Consider the following 26,185-nt stretch of genomic DNA (forward strand, 5'->3'; position numbering starts at 1 on the left):
AGGCATATACCCAACAATATATTGTACTGGATATGCCTAATAGTATGATAATACCATTGTTGCTTCACAACTTTAATCAAATGGTTTCTGTCCTTGCCCACTCTAGGACATCTGCCCTATTTGACACCACAAAATGCTCCCTAATCAATACTGCCACCCAGGATTTGAGAACAGCAATCACTGGCCCCAGTGCTGATCCTGGCCCCAGTAGTCCTGTCTCCTGATCCAAGCACTGCAGCCCTACCGTCTGACTTAACCACAGTAACCGTGCATACCCCACTACCCCACCCATTTCAAACACAACAGAAGCGCTGTTCCTAACCCAAGCACTGCAGCACTGTACCCACCCCAAGCACACAGGAGCTTCCTTTGAGCCCTGGACCCAGGTTATTGTAGTCTGATGTGTTTCTCTGTCTCTCATCATGCTGCCAACCCATTTCCCTTCTCTCTTTCTCTAACTTTTCTAAATACTTGATATCCTTGTACATTACACAGACAGTTCTTAACATTTCTTTTGCAGGGACATTATTTTTTGGTGTGGCAAGTCCTGATGGCTTTAGTTTTCAATTAAGGCAATTAAGGGCTCTACTCACGCTACATGTCCAGGTGGGTACTGCAGTTTCCAACCCTCTCGTCTGCAGCATGCCGAGAAGGATAAGTGGAAGAGCATGAGCTGCTTGAGGAGCAAGGAGGAGGTCATGGATTCTCAGTAGGTTCCATCATGTGAAGGCCATTGAGAAGGTGTTCAGCAATGTGCCATAATTGTTCCAGGAATGAGGGCATTTAGATGCAAGGCTAATTTGGAGAAGCTGGGGTTCTTTAGCTTGATGCAAACAAAGTTAAGGAAAAGTTTGAGAGAGGTGTACAAGATTGTGATGGGGTTAGATAGGCTAGACAAAAATAAAGCTGTTCCCATTAATTGCTGGTTACAAGGATTAGAGGACATAGATCTAAGATTTTGGGAAAAGCTAGAGGGAAATGTGTGGACAATCTTTTCATGCATTGAGTGGGAATAGCCTGGAAATAATGCCTGTTCAGGAAGCAGAGATGATTAATGAGCTCAGAAGGACGTTCAATAGACACTTGATGAAAATAGATTATGCCATAGAAAAGGAGAGGAGGACTGACTGGATTGTTCTACAGAGAGTCATTATGGACACAATGGTTTCCTTTAGAACTGTACTGACTCTTCAGCTCTGTTTCAGTCTACAGGTGCTACATTTCAGTTTTGTTAGTGAGGAGCTCATTGAAATTACAGACAGACCTACAGCCCCAGAGCAGACTGATGATGTAAAGGTGACATTAGCCATGAACTCCTTTATAACAGGACCCTTCCAGACTGGCAAGTTGGAATTGGATAGAGAAAGGGATAGGACAATTCAATACTGCAGTGTAATGATGTGAGTAATAGTCAGGCACGCATGATGGAGTGGATGGAGTGGATAGAGCGCACCAACATAAGAGAACACCAGGAAACAAAGTTTTGTGGGGAAGAATGGTAAAAATGCTTGATGAAAAGCTCTTTATACGAATGTGCACAGCATTCACAAGATGAATGCATTGATAGCACAAATAGAAACAAGTGAATTTATTGATAAAAATAAAAAGACTTAGACTGAAAATGATGTGCAAACAAAGGAAAGGTGATGAGAAAAGCTCTTCACACAGCAAGTTGTGCCTGGAAGGGTGGTGGAAGAACGTTCAATTGACACCATTTGGGAGGGTATTAGATGATGATTTAGATAAAGGTAGTGTGCAGAGATATGAGGAAAAGGCAGGAAATTGATACTTGATAATAGAACCAATGCAGGCAGAGAGTGACAAATGATGTCCCTCTGCACTGTAATAACCCTGTGATTCTACATGTATGATAACCTTTTCAGGCATATTTCCAAATAGACCAGTTCTAATACTTCATGTCTGAGGGGGTTTGTCTTACTGCTGTTTTAGTAAGACAAGAAGAGAAAAGGGGTAGCTTATTTTATGAAAAATATGATCAATAAAGTACTGAGAAATGATTTTGGTCTGGAGGGTTTTTTAGATTACTTACAGTGTGGAAACAGGCCCTTCGGCCCAACAAGTTCACACCGACCCGCTGAAGCGCACCCACCCAGACCCATTCCCCTACACCTAACACTACGGGCAATTTAGCATGGCCAATTCACCTGACCTGCACATTTTTGGACTGTGGAAGGAAACCGGAGCACCCGGAGGAAACCCACGCAGACACAGGGAGAATGCGCAAACTCCACACAGTCAGTCGCCTGAGTCGGGAATTGAACCCGGGTCTCTGGCGCTGTGAGGCAGCAGTGCTAACCACTGTGCCACCGTGCCGCCCACAATAGAATTAGTTTGAACAGAGACAAGAAATCTCAAAGAAGTCACTAGTGGATGGATTTGATAGACCATCCTCCAATTTGCATTGAGAAAGTAAGACTCTATGAGAAGAATGCATCTTTCATGGGTAACTTGAGAAAGTTAAGGATGATATTAAATTGAAAGAAAAGATGCACGTTGTTGCAAGGACTAGTAATAGCCTAGAAGATTGGGAAACCAGCAACAAATGACTAAAAAATAAAGAGAGATACTGGAACATGAGAAAAACTGGCAAAAAACAGACAAGATAGTGTATAAAGACTTGTATATTTCCACTTCTAGAAGAAAAGGAGTAACAGCAATGAGTGCTGATTCTTTGCCAGAGTAGACGACATAAGAAAAGCATCCCAAGAATATCAGAAAAAGAGGAGTTAGGGGAGAAATGGATTTTAAATCTGAAAACAGTCGCAATCACTAAAAACAAAGTACCAGAATCACACAATCTAATAAAAGGGTGACAAGTGCTCTGGCCTCATGGTCTGCATCTTAGAGTTTGAATGGAAGTGACCACAGAGATACAGATGCTTGGGTATAATTTTTGAAATTTCCGTTGATTATGAAAAGGTCCAAGCAGACTGGAAATTTGCAAATGCAACATCATTATTTATAGAAAAAGAGAGACAGAAAGTAAGAAACTCAAGGCCAGTTAGTCTAATATCTATTACTGGAAAAATTCTAGAATCTATTATTAAGGAGGTAGGAGCAAAACATTTATGAAATCATAATTGCAATCAGGCAAAATCATCACGATTTTGCGAAAGGGATGCCCTATTTAACAAACTCACCAAAGATCTGTCAGCAGATAAAAAGCGGTTTTTGCCTGAAACGTAAATTTTCCTGCTCCTTGGATGCTGCCTGACCTGCTGTGCTTTTCCAGCACCACACTCTTGACTCTAATTTCCAGCATTTGTAGTCCTCACTTTCGCCCATATAAAAAGCATAGTAGATTAAAGAAACCCAGTAGATAATTCAACAAAGTGTCACGTAAAGATCACAAGATAAGAGAACACGGTGTAAGGGTGATAAATAGCTTGGATAGAGGACTGGCTAATGGGATACAGAGAATGTGAATCAATTGTAAAATTGATAAATTGTAACTGGTGGAATGCTGTGGGAATTAGTGTTGCGATCTCAACTGTTAATCATCTGTATTAATAATTTGATTGAAGAGACCAACTAAATTGTAACTAAATGTGCTGAAGAAAAAAGGGAAGAATAAATTGTGAGAAATGCAAAGAGGTTAATTGAGTGAGCAAAAATTTGATAGATGGAGTATAATGTGGGAAAATGTGAGGTTCTCCACTTTGGTAGGAAGATATAGAAAGCAGAATTTTATTTTTATGTAGACAAACAGCAGAATTCTGTGGTTTAGTGGGATCTGGGTGTCATTATATTTGAATCACAATATGTTAGTATGTTGGCACATCAAGTGATTTGGAAGACAGATGGTATGTTGGTCTTTATTGAAAGAGGTGAGTATAAAAGTAGGGAAACTCTGTTCAACATAACGTTCCAATGCCCCTTCATCTGAAGCATCTAGACTACTGGACCCGAAACATTAACTCTCATTTCTCTCCAGAGATGATACAAGACTTGCTCCAACAATTTCTGTTTTGTTTCAGATTTCCAGCATCTGCAGGATAAGACATATAGGATCTTGTGTGGGCTTGAGAGAGTACTTAGGACAAGGATGTTTCCTTTCAGAAAGGAATCTAGAACTGTGGGAACAGTTTAAAGATAAGAAGGCTCCCATGTAGGATGAGATGAGATGTAATTTCTTCTCTCAAGGAATTGTTAGTTTGGCATTCTCTCCTACTGACAGCATTGGAGACTGAATAATTGAATATGTTCAAAGTTAATTAAGATAGATTTTTGATTTATAAATGAATGAAGACTTATGGGGCAGACTAAATTGAATGGCAGAATAGAATCCATGATAGAAATGGTCTTTTCCTGCTCCCATATCTTATAATATTATGACATTATAGAGCAGAGAATATGTCCAACTTCTCACACAGCACTACACACTGTTGTGCAAGAAAGTTGCATGTGAAGAGAAGGAATACATTTCTCCCTTTTGATCCAAAGTGTAACATGTATGTAGATTCACTTGGACAGCAAGTTTCCCCATAGTATAGGGTGCAGAGCTGTACGCATGCTGGTTTACAGGTGTTAAGGCATACAGTCAGCATTTAAAACTGCACCCTTCCCATCACCAGCTGTTTAGACACTGTTGCCTTCAGTTATGTACCACACTATCCTCTGCACCACGCAGTTGTCAATATGTTTGAAGCTGAGACACGTGGGTGAGAGGCTTGCAATTGTGCTAGATGTGTGATGCTGAGGTCCGGCTATAGAGGTTAAATCTGAACCATCACTAATAGAAATTGTCGGTGGTGAATGTTAGGAGTGTGGTGTACTGAGCGGTTTGTGAAGTTAGTACTTCATTTATTTGGATCTGGCATTTGAAGATGCATTTACTCACTCTGGGCACTAGTAAGAGACCATTGGACTTTTTGTGTCACTGCATCTTGGTCCTCAAGGCAATGTTAGCATTAACTGCAAAGGCTAACTGCTCCCATTACTTTCATATATCTGTCTGGAGGATCTCTTGATTCCTTTTGAATAGGTGACCCTCCCTGCCCATATTTTATACCAAGGATTCTAGTGCTATGTTCAAGAACCTTGATGTACAAATAAACATCAATGTCCTTTTACCCAATTTTTTCAACAATTTGCCTATGTGGACACTCATTCCAAACCACTTCAGGAATCAGCTCAGTTAAAATTCACCTCTCCTTTAAATAGTACTGTCTGGTGTTAAATAACACGGGCTAACTTTATATGATGTTATACTCTCACAGATTTGCGCTGCATGTTCAAATACATCCTATAGTACATTTAACACCGGTTGGTTGCTTCCAACATGTTAATGAGAAGATAGCATGAGGTTTATATGCAATCTGCATCAGAAAGAATAAAAGTGAGCTAATTGTTTAAATCGGCACTTCATGGACTATAGTGGTTCCAAGAGGTGGCTCACCACCATCTTCCCAAGGCTAGTAAGGAATGGGCAACAAATGCTGGCCAAGGCAGCAATACTTAAGTCGTATGAGAGAGTAAAAACAGTCTTCACCAATGGTTAGTCTGATGCAGTCATGAGTGAACAATGCATTGTGAAAGGTGCCACCTCTTGGATGAGACTTTAAACTTGAAATCCATGTGCTTGCTTGAGTGAATATATAAGGTCCCATAGCACCATTTTGAAGAACAGCAAGTGTAATATCCCTCATGGCTTGGCTAATATTTATCCAATAACGAAAATCACAAAAAGCGGATTACCTAGTAATGATCACACTGATGTTTGCGAGAGCATGCTAAGCACAAATTGTCCACATCATTTTGTACATCAACAAAATGATTAACTGCAAGGCTCTTTGAGACATCTGAATCATAGAGTCAGAGTCCTACAGCACAGAGACAGGCCCTTTGGCCCAAACTGGTCCATGCTGACCAAAATGTCCAGCCACACCAATCTCATTTCCCTGCACTTGGCCCATATCCCCCTAATCACTTCCTATCCATGTATTGTCCAAATGCCTTTTAGATGCTGTTAATGTACTCACCTCAACCACTTCCATGGCAGTTGATTAAACATGCATATCACACACTGTGTAAAATAAATTGCCCCTCAGCTTCCCTTTTATTCTTTCCCCTCCAACCTTAAACTGATGCCCTCTAATCCTCGATTCTCCAACCCTGGGAAAAAGACTGAGTGCATTCCTCTCCATGTCTCTCATAATCTTATAGACTTCTACAAGATTCCCCTTCAATCTCATATGCACGAAAGAAAAAAGTCTAGCTTGTCCAACCTCTCCCTATAACTCAGACCCTTGACTCCTGGTAACAGCCTTGTACATTTCCTCTGCACTCTCTCCAGTTTAATAACATCCTTCCTATAGCAAGGTGACCAAAATTGAACACAATACTCCAATTGTGGCCTCACCAAGTCCTGTATACTTGCAACACAACTTCTCAACTTCTATATTCAATGCCCTGACTGATGGAGGCCAGTGTGCCAAAAGCCTTCTTCGCTGCCTAATCTACCTGTGACTCCACTTTCAGAGAACCATGCACCTGAACCCCAAGGTCCCTCTATTCCATTACATTCCTTAAGGCCCTACCATTCACCATGAAACTCCTAACTTGATTTGACTTCCCAAAATGCAAGACCTCACACTTATCTGAGGGTCATAATACATTAATGCAAATCTTTCTTACTTTCTGTTTCTGAGCCTTATCAATCACTGCTGCAGAAAGGTTTTAAGAATGGCAGATATTCACTGACATGATGCTTTTCAGGATGTCCAAGACAGTGACTGAATGCATTAATAAAACCAATTTGAGATGCAGAGCGTAGGGGAAGAGAGGCCAGCAAACAACAGATCCATTCTCCGTTGGGATGCAACAAAATGATTGAAAGTGCTTTTCACCAATCTCTGTGGGAAAAGCAGGGACAATTCCCTTTCTTCACCTTTATAGTCAAAGATTGTTTATGGTACATGAACCAGCAAAGTCTTTCAGACTAATTTAATTTCTTCCACCTTGGAAATTCCACAGTTATCCCATTTTGGTACAAAAGTCTCTAAAACAACGACAAAGGTTTTACTCTTTACATAATTAACTTTCTAACATCAGTTCCTAAATATATCTATTGCCAGTTTGAATCCATTAGGCAACATTACAATTAACTATCAACATTCTGGGGGTTACCATTGATGAGTTGCATTAGATTTATAAATACTGTCAATATAAGATCCAATCAGAGTACAAATCCAATCGTGAGTAATCCACCTCCTGATTCACCAAAGCCTACTATCTACAAGACACAAGGGAGGAGTATGATGGAATATTCTTCACTTGCCTGGATGAGTGTAGCTTTAATAAGACTCAAGAAGCTTGACATCATCCAGGCTAATGTAGCCTATTTAATTGGCCTGTCATCCACAGACATTCACTCCCTTTAATACCAATGCAGTGTGTACTAGATGTACTGCAAAAATTCACCAAAGCTCCCTAAATATCACTTTTCAAACCCATGACCACTTCTATCATGAAGGACAAGGGCAGTTGATACATGGGAACATCATCACCCGCAAGTTCCTCTCCAAGGCACTCACTATCCTGAAGAAGAAATATATTGCTGTTCCTTCAGCATAGCTGAGTCAAAGTCCTGGATTTCTCTGCCTGTCAGTATTGTAGGTGTACTGACAGCAAAGCTGAACCGATTCACCTCAGCAGTTCATGGATCTGAAGAGGTCTGTGATAACTTTGTTGAAAGCCACAATTTCTACACAAGGAATTCTGGAAGTAGTCATCTTAAATTATGGGATACAATTTACCACTGTCTGTTCCTAATCCTTTGTGGCTTCCTTTGGATTTGACCATGTTACAAGCTCACCAAGCAGCAGAGAGAAATGTATAGCCTGTAAAATTCCCCCTGAGAAAGAATGATGATGCAAGGTTTGTGAAGGTTTGTAGCTCAGGTTGAGGTTTAGGGTGTAGGTTTGCTCGTTGAGCTGTAGGTATGATATCCTGCTTCATTATTACCTGGTTTTATTACCTGGTTAAAAGACCCAGTACATCCCTTGGACAAAACGTCGTCTACAAAATTACATGCAAGGACTGCCAGAAGCACTACATAGGACAAACAGGAAGAAAGTTAGCCACTAGGATACACGAAAACCAGCTAGCCACAAAAAGACATGACCCTCTCTCCCTCGTAGCCCTACACATGGAGGAAAAAAAGAACACCATTTCGACTGGGACAACACATCTATCCTGGAACAGGCTAAGCAAAGACATGCCAGAGAATTCCTAGAGGCCTGGCACTCCAACCACAACGCCATAAACAAACACATAGATCTAGATGCCATCTATCAACCCCTCAGAAAACGAACAGGAAATGACATCACCACAAACCCCAGGAATCCCATCCAGGACAAACATATAAATAGAAAGCAGGAGACAACAGCTTCGCTTCACTTGGAGGTCGCCACTGTTGATGTTACCTAGCCAGGTAATGAAATGTCTGGATATCAAACCTACAGCTCAGCGAGCAAACCTACACCCTAAAGAATGATGATTTTCAAACAACCCTACTCAACTATTGCTCTACACTCCTCTAGGGTGGCTTCACCCCATATCAACTGCTGATTTTGTAAAGGCTATGAACCCAACTTCACTCCCTTTTCCAGGCACTAATATCTAATGTGATACTGCAAGACAATAAGCAGGTATGACAGAAGCAGTAACATTGCAGGGCAGATCAAGGTTAAACCCTCAACAAGTAACACTGGGCCTACAACTTGCTCATACTGTAAGAAGGATCCCATGTAGGGGTTATAGGATCAGCAACACTTTGGGCTGAGGTCAGACCTTGTCCACATATTAAATGATATCATTCAAAGGCACAGGAATGTTTTGATTTTGTTAAATGACAAACCAATAGCTGGATAGTTTCTGTACTCTATATCTCAGGAGATGCTGTGGTAATTCAGCTGATAATGAGTGCAAGAAGCGCTGAAAACCCTCAAGGCTGCAATTTGACACATACAGATCCTCTACACCCTCTGCTATCAAGGTTTATTTTAATTCACTCAGAGGATGTGGACGTCACTGAATGACTGTCCATCTCTAGTTCCCCTTGAGAAGGTAGAAGTAAGCTGCCTTCTTGAACTGCTGCAGTTCATTTGGTGTCGGTACACCTACAATGCTGTTAGGAAATTGCTAATCATCTTTATGCAGACAGGTGAGTATTCTATCACACTTGTGTCTTGAATCTGCTGAACATTGTGTAATCATCAGTGAACATACTGGATAAGGTAGTAGTGAGATTGCACATGGAGTATTGCATATAGTTTTGGTGCCTTTACTTGAGGAAGGATGAACATGCATTGGAGGCAATTCAGAGGAGGCTCATTAGATTGATTCCAGAGATGATGAATTTGTCTTATAAAGACAGATGGAGCAGCTTAGGCTATTTTCTTTGCAGTTTAAAGAGTGAGAGGAGATCTAATCAAGATATATAAAATATTAAAGTGATTGACAGAATAGATATAGACAGAATGTTTCTCATGGGACAATCTAGTACAAGAGGACTTGGATTTAGGATAAGGGACAGTAGATTTAAAACAGAGATAAGAAGTAATTACTTCTCTCATCAATGGAATCTATGGAATTCAGTAGCCCAGAGTGTGGTGGATGTTGGGACACTGAGTAAATTTAAAGAGGAGATAGACGTTTAATAATAAAAGGTTGAAAGGTTATGGAGAGCAGCAGGAAAGTAGAGTTAAGGGCAAGGTGAGATTAACCATGACCATACTGAATGGTGGAGCAGACCTGAGGGGCTGAATTGACTACTCTTGCTCCTAGCTCTTACATTTTTCTGTCTGGGAGTTGAGATAACCTCCAACAACAATGGCTATCCATCTTTGTACCTGCAGAGAGTTTCTCCCTGATTTCTAATTACTCCAGTTTTGCTAGGGTTCTTTGATGTTGTCCTTGGTCAATGTGACTTTGATGTCAAGGCCAGTTATTTTCACTTCCCCTCTGGAGTTCAGCTGTTTTGTCCATTTTTGAACCAAGGCTGTAATGAGTCAGGAGCTGAGTGACCTTGGCAGACCCAAACTGAGAGTCAGTGAGCAGGGCATCGTTATACAAATGATAGTTGAGACCACTCTTGCAACACCTTCCATGTCGCTTTAAAGTAGACTAATGGTACAGTAAATTTTCTGGGTTTGATTTGTCATGCTTTGTTTTTATACAGGATGTACCCGAGCAATTTTGGTTATTTCTGGGTAGATGCCATTGATGCAATGGAGCTGCCAGGGTAGGGGCACAGCATGTTCTGGAGTGCAAGTCTACCTTGCTATTGTGGGAATATTGTCAAGGTTCACAATATCCAGTGTTTCCAGCTATTTCCTGAGATTGTGTGGTGTGAACAAGCTGATTGAAGAATGGCATCCGTGATGTCGAGGACCTCCAAAGAAAGCCGTGTTTGATCATCCACTCAGCAGTCTGCCTGAAGATAGTTGTAAATGCTGTTGCACTGATATGCTGAGCTCTCACATTATTGTGGATGGGGTATTTGTGGAGGCTCCGCCACCAGTAATTTTCCATTCATGACTGGATGTGACAGGATTGCAGAACTTAGATCTGATCCATTGGCTGTGGAATCGTTTAACTCCGTCACTTGGTGCTTCTGCTGTTTGACATTTAAGCAGTCATGCATTGTAGTTTCAATAGGTTGGCACATCACATCAGGTATTCCTATTGCTGCTCCTGGCACACCCTCCTGCATTCTTCTTTGAACCAGGGTTTGCCCTTGGATTGATGGTAATGGTAGATGGGGAATATTCTAGACCAAGAAATTGAGGATTGTGTTGGGAGTATAATTCTGCTACTCAAGATGGCTCACAGTGCCTTATTGAAGCCCAGTCTTGAGTCACTAAATCTGTTTGAAATGTATCCCATTTAGTATGCTGGTGGTGCCACACATGATGGATGGTATTAGAAATGTGAGGATGGGACTTTGTCTTTATTAAGGATGAGTAGTAATCATTCCAACTGATATTGTCAAGGACAGACTTATCTGCGGCAAATGTTTGCTAAGGATGAGGTCCAATCTCTTTTGGTTCTTTCACTTCCTACCTCAGATACAGTTGGTCGCTATAACAACCAACTTGGTCAGTATCAGTGCTGCTGAGCCACTGTTGATGGTGGACATTGAAGTTGCCAACCCTGAGTATATTCTGTGCCTTTACCAGTGCATGGTAGAGTATTAATTCATAAGCTGAGTTGGGAGGAGTGTGCAGTACATGATAATCAACAGGAGATCCTTGCCCTTGTTTGACCAAGTGGTATGAGACTGGATGTTGTACAAAGTCAATGTTAAGGACTCCCAGGGCAACTTTCAACTGTACCCCTGCTGGGACATGTCTTATCCCAGAATGGTGATATATGGAAAGTACTGATTTTGAGTATGACTGTCAAGCTGTTGGGCATTAAAGAGTCAGCACATTGCTGTAGGTCTGGAGTCATATGTAATTATGCAGAATAAAACAGAATTCCTTTACTAAAGAAACCAGATGGTTTTTTATGACAACAAACAATGCTTTTATAGTCATTATTAGACTTTCATTCCAATCTTTTTAAAAACAATCAAATTTCACTGTCTGATGGTGGTATTTGCAACCAAGTCCTGAGAGTATCTTTGGAATACAGCCCATGCAACATTATTATTTCACCAACACTTCTCATAACATGCAAAATGCCACACAGATATTCCCAATTAACTTCAAAATGGAGAAATGCATCTGATGAAATGGTGTAAATTAAGTTGGATCATAATGACTCTTGCAATTTGATGCACTTCAGTACATCAAAATAATACGCTATATCCTCCTTTAACTCTTTAATGCTAATCTTAATAAAAAGTGCACTGTTCATGAAAAAATGTTGATTATTTTTTCATGGACACAATCACAGTAAGCATTTCCTGACAAAAAAATAATTCCAGCACATTTACAATGGTAATGTGATTTACACCATAAGTTGCTTTGATAAGTTCAATATCTGTATGAAAGCAGACAGCTAGAAACACTTTTTAGCGTTGGTTTGTAAAGGGTGGGATTGAACTGGACAATGTTCCTGAACTGCAAATTTTGGTTCATATTAAACAGCTAAATTAATTGCGTTCTGATTGCTATCGGTGTTCCAAAAGCTTGCTGAATGATCTGATCAGCCAAGTTCTTTAAAGCTACATCTCAATATGTGGACACTTTCCTCAAACTATGCTGCACTAATATTAGTTAAAAAGCAGCTGTAGATCATGGTAACATCTATTTGAAAGGAGAAATATGATCTATTCATAGATTTGCTGTGAAAAACAAGGTAACATTACAGTTTCATTTCTCAGCTCAGTCTCAAACAGACAAACATATTGTCAGAGCCTTTCCACCAGCCCCATTCTACGCTGTATGGTTCCATCACTGGAATTTTACATTTGCTGTACAAGGGAGTCGGGAGATTGGGAATGTATAAAAATGGTTGGATGGCTTAGAATGTTGAGCCCATCACCTGATCCTTCATGTAATGTACGAGCTGTAAGGTAGGTGCCAGGCAACCAACTGAGGCCCTGAAGTGGTCAAATAATAGCCAGATAAGGAGCTTTCCTGACTGTGACTGGAGGAGAGTGACCAGTAAAACCTACTGGTTTAGATTGAGTCAATGGCAGTGACAACTGTGTGGCTCAATATGGCAGTTGGCAATTCAATCTTTTGCAGAATTTGTGAAGCATTTAGGTAGAGTCAGAGGTCTTTGCAAGAAGATTTATTTCAAAAATTGCTGCAAAGCTCTAGTTTTCTTCAGAAATGGAAAATGCCAAACAGGAAGTTTCTTACCATCATTGATGGGTTATGGTAGTTCAAGTAAATTCAGGACCCTCTTATTCAACAATCAATACCATTTGCATCTGATTTTAATTCCATGTAATTTATGCCTGATTTCACTCTTTGGATGAGGGTAGCCTGCAGTCAACTGACAAAATGCAAACATCTGCAAGACAACACGAGCCTTATGCTTAATTATCCTACCTGAAGTGGAGCACTCTGCTTCCTTACAGTACTCTATTCAGTGGTGTGGCTGAGAACTGGCAAGTCTCCCTCGATGCAAGTGTTTAGTGTGAATGCTATTCAAGGTCAGGCGCAAACATACTGCAAGATTTATTTAACTCTGAAATCAGGCAGGAATGAATTTGATCAAGTTAAAACAGTTAGTTATCTTATTATATTCCTAAATTTAATAGTGCCTTCTTATAAGATTCTGCTGTACATGTCCAGTGTTTTCATATTTGTTGCATTCCTTTACAATATATTGCCAGAAAAAAATCATACAATATTGAACCATTTTTTTCTCTTTCCCCCATGTTTTTAGTTTTGTAAAGTGGTTCTGGAATTATTAAGATGTTGAGTATCAAGTAGCCAAGCTGTGTTACTATAATGTAAGAAAAGATTCTGTGCTGCAACTAAACTAATTTCTATTTAAAATGAAACATCTCAGTTTCCTTTGAATTCAGAAAACCTGGAATATGCCTATTTGCACAAAACTGCTCCAATGCCAAAAATAACCCATGCTTGTATCAACACTTCAGTGAATTAACTAGTGGTTACCAGCAAAAAGTAATCAGCTGCAGACATATATTACACAGAGAGACACATATTAGTGAGTCTTGCACTTTTCCTTTATCTCCTTTGTCTTTTAAACATATCAATTGAAATTACTGGAATAGAATAATTATGAGGGAATCACATTACAGTTCACAATGAATAGCAGATTTAGTTTACAGAAAGACAATAGAGAGGTATAACCCTTCAAAACACAACTGTATAAATCTGTTACAATGAAACTAATTCAAGATTCAACACAATTTGATACACAAAACAATCCACTGCCTCCTGTCTAGATGTTTAAACCCTGGAGCACATTCGCAGGACAAATTCTTCTAATGTTACTGACTGGATATAATAGCAATAAGTAGCATTCATGACACAGTTAAATGGGCTGATAATTAACCCGGGAATCATTCCATCGCTTCCACACTATCCTCCAAAGAAAAACTGTGTATGTGAAGATATGCTTGAAAAGAAGCACTGATGAATTATCCTTCAGGGAATGTGGGATGATTTCGCTCAAGCCTTGGAATGTTGGCTTATTTTCTCCTAACCAGTTCAATTGACAGTCCTCATGATGTAAACATAGAATCCCTACAGTGTGAAAACAGGCCCTTCTGCCCAGCAAGTCCACACCAATCCTCCAAAGAGTATCCCACCCAGACCCATTCCCCTATTATTCGACATTTAATGCACCTAACCTACACATACATGAACACTATGGGCAATTTGGCATGGCCAATTCAGCTAACCTACACATCTTTGGATTGTGGGAGGAAACCGGAGCACCCGGAAAGGACCCACGCAGACACAGGGAGAATGTGCAAACTCCATGCAGACAGTCGCCTGCGGCTGGGATTGAACCCAGCACCCAGCACAGTGAGGCAGTATTGCTAACCACTAAGCCCCTATGCCACCCTAACTAGGCTATATTATGGCGTTTTGTTTCCTGATTACCTAAGATTCTGTCTGGAGTCAGTGAAACACAAGTGGGACACTCCCAAACAGGATGATGCAAGGAAATGATAATAAGCATTCAAGTTGTTAGTACTAAAATTGTTACAAAATAATAGTTAAATTGGAGTTATTTTCTTACACTGCTCTATGGTTTGGGGAAATAATGATCTCATCCTATACAAAAGGTTTCAGCTTATGCATTGCCATACTGAAATAAAGAGACACCCTTTCACAAGATTATTCAAAAACCGCAACATATTTGATGAATTTCGAACATTAACTCTATTTTGGCCTGTGATTGCCAAAAGAATAATGTGATGGACAGGGTGGGAGGAGGTGGATGCGGATGCGGAATATGAGTGGCGACAAGTTATCTGGCAACCAATCCTATCCTGCAATAAATTGCATAAACAACTCCGGACCACATAACTATTCAGATTGAATTGCACAGTCTGCTTTGAAATATTCTTGTCCATATTTTCAGAACTTCCTGGCTCATGTTCGAAAGCAGTATGTCAGCAAGAATGTGAATGATGGATGTAAGATCATTAGATACAGGAGCACAAGTAGGCCATTCAACCCACTGAATCTGCTCGGCCATTCAATCAGATTATAGCTGATGGGATAATTCTCAACTCCACTTTCCTGCCTTTTCCCCATAACCCTTGACTCCCTTACTGATTAAAATGTTGTCAATCTCAGGCTTAGTCACTCAGCCTCAACAGCCCTCTGTGATAAAGAATTCTACAGGTTTGCAACTCTCTGTGTGAAAATTGGAAATAAAGTAATAAATTTGCTTTTAACTTTGGGATTACAGGAAGAGGGAAAGTGATATTATGAGTTTACCATTCTTGAATCGTGTATCCCTGCTGGTTGTCCGAAGGTTCAGCTGACAGTGGTCATTCCTTACAAGGGCAACAAACACCATTGTGCTTTGGAACGATATTGCTATTCAGGGGACCAAAAGCCTGGCATTCCCTTCCCAACAGCATTGTAAGTACATCCAAATCGCAAAGACTGGAGCCATGCATAAAGTTAGCTCATCACCACCTTCTCATGAGTAATTTAAGAAAGGGCAATAAATGCTGGCCCTGTCTGTAATAACCAGAGCATATGAACAAATAACAAATTACTATTACGCTTCCCCAACTTGAATTTGTTGCATAGCTGTAAGGGCACTGAAATAAAACAAAACCCACAGGATTTCAGGGCAATTTCAAATAATTAAGGTCATTCAGCCCACTATACCTATTCATCCAGAAAAAACATACAGCCCCTCTGTTCTTACTGTGTTTGTCTCTTTGATGAGATGCATGCTTTTAACACTGCCATCTGCCTGAAAATCTATTCTCATCATCGATTGCTTTCTTCACGTAGAACTTTCGGATATCAACCATGAAGTTTCCTTTCTGTAGTTTGAATCTTTTTTTCCTTGTCCAACTCCCATCTTTGATTTAAAAAACGTTCCTATATTTACTATTTATATCTCTACAAGATCACTTCTGAGATATCTCTCTTCCTAATAATTAGATACATAACATCAGGACTAAACTGCTTAGCCCCTTTCTTCACTTAGTTTCCTTATCTCTTGGTAGCCAGCTGAGGATGCAGTATTCAATATATTAAACAATGTACAGTACCCTTTCCACTACCATTCAACTGTTCTGATTGCACAGATCAACATTTATTTGCTTTGCATTAATTGAGTATGTTTAACCTAAATCTCTTTCACTTTCATCCTTAAGCTGAGGGCTGCTTTAGAAACCCATCTACTTTGTGCATTGATTTTGAAGATAACGTTTGTACAGATAAGCAACAGAAAATATGATTATACAGAAAAAGACAATCAGGTTCATTGTTCCTCAATATCATATACATTCTGTCCTGTCCTGTGTCTCCTCAAAATTTCACATATGTAAGTCAGCCTACTGAGGGACTAAAACTTGGCTATCTACATGACACACTGCTTGTGAAAATGCATTGCTCATTTGGCTTTCATTCATGGGTATTAGTTTTGAGGTCTCATTCATGTTTCTTTAAGAATGAGTTTCATTTAAGGATCTCACCTGTGAACTGCAGCTGCACAGATACTGGAAACTGAGGCATACACTCCAGATCCCCAGACCGATAGCTGGGTGTAATCGCAATGTGGTGGGCACAGCACATCCACCTGATTCTCCTTATAGTAAGCGCCTCTGGTGGTACAGTTGATTGACATGGGCACTTGAAGAATAAAACATAGAAACATAATTTGCAATAAATATCACAGGACCATGACTGATAGATATCTCTTCAGCAATTAAAAACTCAAATCTCAACATATTGACACAAAACGATAACTGTTTTACAAGGTGGCATCAATTGTCCCGTCGCATTGATTAAGGATACTTAATAAATATGCATTTACATTACATAAGGTAACTGAGGAAAGTGTACATCTGGTATGGGAGATCTCTGTAAGAACACAATATTGTGCCCAACAAAAAAATGATATCTAGTAAATTGCTTCAGAAATCTTTCACATGGAATATGTCGATAAAGATAATGCAGATGAGTCACTGCATTTTAGAAAGCGTACCTGATCCTTGGGCCCCGTTTGCTGGTGAAGTGAATATTAAGATCCCTGCACACATCAAAATGAATAATATCTTGTAATTCCAGAGTATTACTTTCAAAGAGAAATACAAGAATCAGTCACAGCTGTCAGAGGAATGAGAACGGATAACTTGTGTAAAGCATTTAATCAAATATATGGTCATTTTCCAGTAAAACAAATGGGTGATAAACAGGTTTTTTTGTGAGAGCGCAAATTGGGGTTTAGTGCTAACAACAGGAGGTGTAGTAACTTGAATTAAACAACTCTAGATTTAACCTGCACCAAACTTCAGAACACTGCATTTTGTGAGAGTCGTGTCAATTATTTGTTTTAGGTATATTGCTGTCCTGAAGATATTTGCAGCTGCAGGTTTTCCTGGCTCCGAGACGCTCCTATTCTCTTCATCCCTTTGACGTACAGTCCAGACACAGCAGATAAGGCGGGCCTGGATCGCTCGGCAACTCTCTCCCTCCCGGACACGGTTGTACTCGGGTAAGATCTGAACTCCGGACCTCAAATACCTAGCAGACTCTAACCTGTCGCATGTCTCCCGGTGTCTGCAGGCAGGATTAAGGAGAGTTTAGAGGCTCCCCTTAAACGGACGGGGTTGAACCGCCACTTCCTCGGTTGACCGAATTGCAACTGTTTACCCAGTGGTTGACTGAGAGAAGGTACTCACCGAGAGAAAGGATCGCCGTGCTGAAGACAGACATTGTAACAGCGTCCCACTGTCCCTCAGTCCCAGAGCTACAGTCAAATACAAAGCATCCATCACCGTCAGCCAAACATGCCCGAAACAAGGCAACATATCTACAGGATAATGTCTGAGCAAAAAAAAACTTCAACAAGACAGTTTACTATCGCAACAGGAGTTCACACGCCCGCAAGGTAACGGATGAAATTTCTTACACTGTCCCAGCAGAATGGGACCTAATGTTTCTTTTGACTCTTATTTTAACAGATACCACCGGAGAACAAAATAAAAACTCAGGTAACCTTCTAGGCATTTTAGACAATTCATAAATGAAAGCAGTGAGAAAGGTCCGCATTTCCCAGCAAAGATTTTAATCCCTGTCCCAGTGTTGCTTGGTTACTATCTAATGGTCATTCACAGCAACTGTTGCAGATTTGTTTTGTTACAATCAGCAGCGTTTACTGTTGGACCTATGTCCCCCCCCCATCCTGCCCTTTATTCAGAGTCCACGCGGAATAGCAAGATACAATTCTCCACACTCAGGTCTTCTTGTTAGCAATAAGTCAGAATTCACTGAAAGCAGCACTCTCCAGTAAATACCTCTGTGTAGAAAGTTTCCACGCTCAGTCTGCCGTTGCCCCACACTGACCTTCTCCCTGAGCTCTCGGATTCAGTGTCCGGCTCAAAACTCAGGCTTAACCCAAACTTCCCCAATTCACCTAAATACTCCCCGTTGCGTCACGCCGACGTGTTCCAGTTGGGCACTTTTTACAAATGACTGAGTTTTTTTTTCATCACTCCTCTCACCGACGACAATTAGGTTTTACAAATATGAAGGGGACAAATCGAGTGGCAATACTATGTAGTGTGTGAGGGTAGTGGGAAATCTGCACTAACAGATAACCAGCGGTTCCCAGGAAAGCAGCCAGAATCCGAGAAAATCATGCATGCAGGATGTGGGGAAAATGACTGAGCAGTTACCACCACCCGAGAAACACCCGAACTGAAAATCACCTGAAAAGACAATTATCTGGAGTCATAAGAATCGGAAATCACTCCTGGATTGAAATCACCCGAACTGAAAATCACCTAATCTGAAAAATCGCCTGAAGTGAAAAATCACCCAAACTGAAATCACAAGGACCGAAAAATTACCCAATATGAAAATCACCCAAATTAAAATCGCAGACAGAACATGTCAGAACAGGGTAACTTCCTCAGTTCGCTGGATGTCGATCCTGACCCTGCATTGTGAAGGCACTGTCAGATGTCTCACATTCAAACCTCTTGATGAAAAATGGTAATGGGTTTAGTTTAGAAATTTAACAAGTTAACAAATTAAGTTGTCATAGCAAGCAAATCACTCCCATTACATTAATATTTCCATTCAGTCCAGTATGCAGTTAGTGCCAGTCAGGATTAAACTGTCAACCTGTATTTATTCAACATGTTTAAAAATCAGAACAATAGCCTTAAGGCATTTCATAGAAATAAATGTTAGACAAAATAAACCAATGTTCTGAATGAATGAAAGAGATTATTTCAATTACTGACAATACTTTATTGTGACACTAAACCTGATGAAGGAGCAGCGCTCCAAAAGCTAGTGCTTCCAAATCAACCTGTTGGACAATAACCTGGTGTTGTATGATTTTCAACTTTATTGTGAAAATACAATCATATCAGATCACAGCTAAGAGTAGGGGAGATATCTAAGTTAACATCAGTTTTGAGCATCATGGTATGTTAAAAGCTACATATAAATAGGCAAGTATTTGATTTAGCTGGTGGGAGTGGTTGCTCTGAACAATATGTCATATTGATCCTGTTTGCTCGAGGGAATCCCTTTTATAGTGCATCCCTGCCAACACCCCAAACAAAATGTTTGTGAGCAAAAATGGATTGAAAGATTTAAAATATTTTAAAATATGTTTTTTTTATATGTAGAACAGTTCCTGTTTGAACAAAAAACTTCCCCCTGAAGTTTTCAGGTGATGCTTTCTGAAGAAGAAATATTGAGATTGTTTTGATAAAATTTAAGAAGGCCACAAATTCTATTGAAAAAATAATTTTTCCCATAATATGTTTAATTTTCTTCAACTGAATAATTGATTATTTCTTAAATACAAGATATTATTTATATTTAGAATTCCTATCCCTACCTCCAGTCCTCCACAGTAAAGTATAAACATAATTGGGATGTATGCTTTCATAAACACCTTACACATGAAAATACTGATAAATATTGTATTTAACATTGTTTTATTTTCATGATATAGACTGAGTACATAGTTTGAATGAATGCGGTAATCCAATTGAAAGCCATATCAATACTACGTTTGTAAAAAGGTTTTTCTAAATAAAATTAAAGCATAATAAGCTGGACAAATACAACATCAAGTACGCTGAGAAGAAATTTGCTTTTCAAAAGCCATACTAAAACTAACAAAAATAAACAATATTCTACGCATTTTTCACAATACACAACTTTCTGAAAAGCAGTGATTAAGTGACAAACAAAATTCTAAAGTTAACAGTCTTTGTGATTTCTCTTAAATATGAAATACCATAGAAGGGTTTTGACTTTTGCTGTATTAAAGTTTTTGATGATCAAAAGAACTAATTTCAACTATTACCAATAATTAGTCACATTATCCAAAATGAAGTTTATTACACAGACACAGAATTGAAAACCAATATTCATATTAAACAAGAATGCTTTAATAAACCATAAATCGCCATACAAATAAATAATTGTACACTGGTTATAAAATCAAGCTGGGATTGAAACTGCAATTACCCAGAATTAAAGGTGTTCTGATTCACCTTCCTGTCCTGGTGCCTGTTTCTTTTCTAAGTTAGAGGATACAGTTATGATGGGTGCAGTATTGTCCAAGTCTGCATTCCATTCTGGGATGTTAGCTATAGGAAGAGATTTCTGGTACTTGTCAGCCTGATTTCTAATTACCAGTTTGCTCTTCACATTGGACTGGTTCTCAGGTTTCACATAGCTTTCATTATTCTTTTCTTGCCGGCAATGGAAGAGAGCTTGCACCTCTTTGCGGAACTTGGGGCTCATGCCAAAATAAATGATGGGGTTGTAGAAGCTGGCAGATTTGGCAATGAGACAGGCGAGGACACTGGTGATAGCTGGTGCATTGTAACCACAGGCTGACCACATGGAAATGACTGCATAGGGGGACCAAGCCAGAATGAAGGCTGAACAGATAACAAAAGACACCTGTAAAATAAAGCACACCAGCTGCTATAATAGCAGGCAAAAACAAAGACTTGTATTGCTATTTCAATTTGTAAATCTTGATGCTGTAGCATGGATCACTTAATTCATTTAGATTAACATTATCAAATTTGAGCTGTAATTTACTATGTAAGTCACAGTTGGTTTGTTGTATATAATATTTGAATGATAAATAAAATTGATGATATTAGTGGCATAAATTCAAACATCATGTTATGCTTTCCAGTTAACTGGGCTCTAATTGAATTAATTGGTAGAGGCTGTTCTAATGTGAAAGATATTTAATGTAAAACCTTTCCCTTGCATGAAGTTGCATGTTCTCAACCACATCTGCTCAACGTGGAAGAGAAACAGCCTGTGATTGGAAAAGCATGTGAGAGACATAATGTGTAATTGGAAGACCAGTTCCTTATAGAGTTTGTCTATCTCACCTTGCACTGATTGGGTGCCTAAAGTGACCTTTTCTAGGTACTTTAGGGCTTTTGGGAATAAAGTTGCCGATCACTCCTGTGCGTTTTGAGTGCTATTTCTATCCTTTAAGATGTGGTCCCCAGAATTTGACATAATAGTCCAGGTGAGGATAAGCCTAGTGTTTTATAAAGTTTCACCATACTTTCTGGATTCTGTCTCTCTTTATAAAACACAACAGCCTCAATGACTACCTCAATGACTTCCTTAAACACACACGCACATCTCCAACATCCACCCCCTCCCCTACCCACATGGAACAGTTTGTTCTTCCTTCCAAAGTGTATTGCTTCATAATTCTCTACATTAAATTTAATTCCCATGTATCTGTTGAAGTCCATGTCTTCTTCAGGTCTTTATCAGTTCACAGATCACAATATTTTCAAGTTTCATGTCATTAACAAATTTTGAAATTGCTATCAGATTCCCAAGTTTAGGTCTTTAAGACAGATCAAGAAAATCAGTAACCCTAACACCAATAATATGACGGTATGATTGTAATTGGTGCTGAGTTAGAGGAAGGAGGGAGCATTACTGAATCAAAAACCTGAAGGCCTGCAGCAGCAACCACAAGACAATCCTGGCTGTTGATCTTAAAACAGATAAGTCATCAAATCAGAAACCATTCTGATCAATACCATTCAGCTACTCATCATACCAATTCACTGAGAGGTGCTGTGTGGCACAGTAATAGTGTCTCTACCTTTAACTTAGAAGACCTGGGTACACGTTTCACCTCCTCTAGCGGTGTAGCATGACATGTGTCAGCAGTTGGTTTGAAAAAAAAATCTGCATGTTCACTGAGTAACTGGGTGATACAGGTATGAACCAGCAGTAATGCTGATTTCAGTATGGCAATCAAGGTATTTATAATCGGCTTTAATCCCTTTGGGTAGGGCAAACAAATAAAATCAAGCTAAGATTTCAAACCCAATCTCTTAGTAACTCTTTTCCTAAACATTCTTGTTTGAGGATTTATTTTGTTTCATTACTTTTAATATCACTAGAAATTCCAAATATTATTTGTTACATAAATGACCATGTTCCACTCTCACCTCACAGTTGCATTTGCATTGGTAGCAGTCGGAGCAAGTTAATTAGGTTAATTCTGGAGGGATTTAACAGTGCAAACACTGAGTGGATGTTTTTCCTTCATGAGAAAATCTAGAAGTAGGAGTCACAATTTCAAATAAGGCTTCATTTAAGATGGAGCCGAGGGGGAATTTCATCTCTCACAAGTTTGAAATTCTCTACCACATTGAATATATTAAGTAGTGTTTTAGACAATCTTTTGAACTGCAAAGAAGTCTAAAGTTATGAGTAGCAGATAGGAAAGTAAGTTTAAGATCAGCCATGATATTCTCAAAAGATCAGATCAGCCATGATATTATCAAAAGATGGAGCTGGCTTGAGGGGCTCAATAGCTAATTGTTGCTCCTGTACCTATGTTCTTGCATGAAGGTTTTGATCTTATCCAAGTCATTTTAATGTTAACCCGTCATTATCAACCTCTTTGCTGCTTACTTTGTTTAACTCTTACCCGAGATGTGGAGTTGCCGGTGTTGGACTGGGATGGACAAAGCGCTCCGAAAGCTATTACTTCCAAATACACTGTTGGACTTTAACCTGGTGTGTGTGACTTTTAAATTTATCTCTTATCCTATTTACACATTCTTCTCTATTAATTTGCCTTCATGACAGCTCTTACCCGTGTCACTTCTCGTTCAATATGACGCTGGTGTTCACTGATCTCTCCTCTTCTGACACATTTGTGACTGGATCTAATCATTTTTATTATGGACACATATGAGAAAATCATGACTGAAACAGGGAAGAAGAAACAGCAGAGAAATATACCGATAACATAGGATTTGTAGGCAATAGAGACTGATGCCTGTATCCAATCGATCTCACATGTGCCATACAAGCGATCTGTAATAGATCAAATGAACATTCATAATACCTATTGCAAGTTATTAATCAGGAATATTAGTGATTTCTTTTCTCATTCACAAATAATCTTTATCAAAACTCAGATACTGAAAAAATACTTTATGCAAGCAATTACTCTTGAACATCATGGAATTTTGAGTTATCGGTACTTATCAATTAATTCAAAAAGATGGGTGTAAGATTTTCTTTCTACAATAGTTACATAGGCACAACAGGCTGGAGGGATTCCTTCTGTGCTGAAACTATTCAATGGTTCTCTATATATCTAATAAGGAAAATGAGTGGACCTACTTACATTTTGGAGGTATATTAATTGCTAAAACAGCCAAAATAACAATTTTAAAACAGATTATTTCACTCTGTTATGTACAATAGGAAGGATGCTTATTTTCACTCTACTGGACAGATTGGGGTGGTCAAGGGCGTATTGGGACACGTTTAAAGCAGAGTGAGCTATTGCATTGAAATGAAGGGAGATTTTAAGACTTATTCTTATACTGGATGTGGGTGTCTCTGGCCAGGCCAGCATTTGTTGTGAATGAACCAATTGGCTGTTTTGGCTACTTCAGGGGACAGTTAAGAGTTGACGACATTGCTTTGGTCTGGAGTCACTTTTTAAAAATTCATTCACGGGATGTGTGCAGCACTGGCTAAGCCAGCTATCATTGCCCATCCCCAATTGCCCTGGGGGCTGTTAAGAATCAACCACAATGCTGTGGGTCTGTTGGTCTTTCTTTGTCTCTGTAGGCCAGACCAGGTAAGGATGGCAATTTTCTTTTCTAAAGGATATTAGTGAACAAGATGAGGTTTTATGATAATGAACGATGGTCTTGTGGTCATCATTTGACTTTTATTTCACATTTTAAAGCTTCAGATTGCTTTCAGGAGCCCCAGGAAATGTGACTTATTCCCCTAAACAGACACCTTCGTTCCTAGTCAAACTACCCAATATCTCACAACCAAAAGAATATCAATCCACAGAAGCAGACACAGAGACAAAGAAAAAACAACAGAACAGCAGGCTGAAAGATGCAGAAAATGGGTTCCATACAAAGAGATGCCAATATTGTGGTGATCAAATAGGATAAAGAGGGATTTGATGTTTTGATTTTTCGTAAGCAACACATTTATAGTGTTTCAAAATCATGTGTAGGCTATGCATTTTCAGCACAAAAATTACTTTGCGCTTCTGCATATTTTTTAGCTTTTAGTCCCAATCTTTTTCATTCCAGAATCCAAGACACCATTCTGCAATGGAACTAACAACACAAGTAATCATTACAGCCTTGCTCTGGAGGGGAAAGTGCAATCGCTCAGTTTTGCATTTCAAGTGCTTTAATCTGTAATGCTGAAAAACATCTTTCCTCCAGCAGCTCCTGAGACACTGTGTTAGGAAGCTGGAGCTAGAGCTGGATGCCCTCAGGATCATCCAAAATGCTGAGCGTTTCACAGATAAGAGTTTTAGTGAGATGGTCACAACTAAGGTGCAGGCAGAGAGTAGCTGGGTGACCACCAGGAAAGGTAAAGGGAGTAGGCAGAGAGTACAGGAATCCCCTGTGGCTATTCCCTTTGAAAACAAGTATTCTGTTTTGATATTCTGTTGGGAGGGTGACTGCTCGGGGAAAGCAGCAGTAGCCAGGCTGTGGTACTACGACTGGCTCTGGGGCACAGCGGGAAAGAGTAAAGGTAAACAGGACCTTAGAGAGGAGACTCAGTAGTTAGGGGGACAGATAGGAGATTCTGTGGCAGCAAACAGGAATCCAGATGGTGTGTTGCTTTCCAGTAGCCAGGGTCCAGGATGTCTCAGAACGGCTGCAGAACATTCCCAATGAGGAGGGCGAGCAGCCAGAAGACATTGTGCACATTGGCACAAATAACATCAGTTGAAATAGGGATGAGGTCCCTCAGATGGACTATAGAGAGCTGGAAAAATGTTGAAAACCAGGGCCTCGATGGTGGTAACTGCCAGATTATGTCCAGTTCCACGTGCTAATGAGGGTAAGAACAGGAGGAAATGGGAGATGTAAGTGTGGCTAAAGAATCAGTGTGGGCGGCGGGATTCAGACTTTTAGATCATTGGGATGTTTTCTGAGGCAGAGGTCACCTGTTTAAGAGGAATGGGTTGCACCTGAACTGGAAGGGGACCAATATCCTGGCAGGCAGATATGCTGGTGTTACAAGAGGGGTTAAGCTAGATTGGCAGGGAGGGGCAGCATCCTCAGCAGCAGGGAGGCAAGTGCAAGGCTCGAAGGAGATACAGTCGTCAGAAAAAACATGTTGAAGAGACAGGTCAGACTGGAATATGACAGAGAGCAAGGAAAGCCTGTTGTATTAAATTGCATTTATTTTGATGCAAGAAGGCTATCAGAAGGCTGTTGAACTCAGGGTGTGGATAGGTACTTTGGACTGGGATATTTTAGCCATTACAGAAAAATGGCTGAGGGAGGGACAGGACTGGCAGCTTTAGGTGGGATAGAGGTGGTGGAAAGAGAGGAGGGGGAGTTGCATTTTTGGTTAAGGCGAGTATCACAGCAGTAATCAGAGATGAAATAATTGAAGGCTTTGTGGGTGGATCTAAGAAATAAGAAGAGGGTGTTGATGTATTATAGGCCCCCAAATAGTCAATGGGAATTAGAGGAACAAATATGCAG

General features: G+C 39.8%; 2 protein-coding genes across 3 annotated transcripts in view; both read right to left on the bottom strand.

The window, feature by feature from the left end:
- The window catches only part of coch (coagulation factor C homolog, cochlin (Limulus polyphemus)), a 65,398-nt gene extending 46,352 nt beyond the window's left edge, over window positions 1-19,046 (bottom strand). The window contains exons 1-4 of one of the 2 annotated variants that reach the window (XM_072569006.1): window positions 19,026-19,046; window positions 17,840-17,907; window positions 17,143-17,187; window positions 16,631-16,787 (exon numbers count right to left, since the gene is read on the bottom strand). In XM_072569006.1, coding sequence (XP_072425107.1) covers window positions 16,631-16,787; window positions 17,143-17,187; window positions 17,840-17,873 — 236 coding nt within the window. In that variant the 5' untranslated portion in view covers window positions 17,874-17,907; window positions 19,026-19,046. Of the gene's footprint in view, window positions 1-16,630; window positions 16,788-17,142; window positions 17,188-17,839; window positions 17,908-18,454; window positions 18,643-19,025 lie in introns of those variants that run through there. The other variant, XM_072569005.1, reaches the window with a different exon arrangement.
- A 1,402-nt stretch (window positions 19,047-20,448) lies between these two features.
- opn6b (opsin 6, group member b) overlaps window positions 20,449-26,185 on the bottom strand; it is a 42,546-nt gene continuing 36,809 nt past the window's right edge. Inside the window, exons 6-7 of the mRNA XM_072567884.1 lie at window positions 23,290-23,513; window positions 20,449-21,095 (exon numbers count right to left, since the gene is read on the bottom strand). Coding sequence (XP_072423985.1) covers window positions 20,661-21,095; window positions 23,290-23,513 — 659 coding nt within the window. The 3' untranslated portion in view covers window positions 20,449-20,660. The remainder of the gene's footprint in view (window positions 21,096-23,289; window positions 23,514-26,185) is intronic.

Source organism: Chiloscyllium punctatum, chromosome 4 (assembly GCF_047496795.1).
Source record: "Chiloscyllium punctatum isolate Juve2018m chromosome 4, sChiPun1.3, whole genome shotgun sequence".
NCBI classification, from domain to species: domain Eukaryota; kingdom Metazoa; phylum Chordata; class Chondrichthyes; order Orectolobiformes; family Hemiscylliidae; genus Chiloscyllium; species Chiloscyllium punctatum.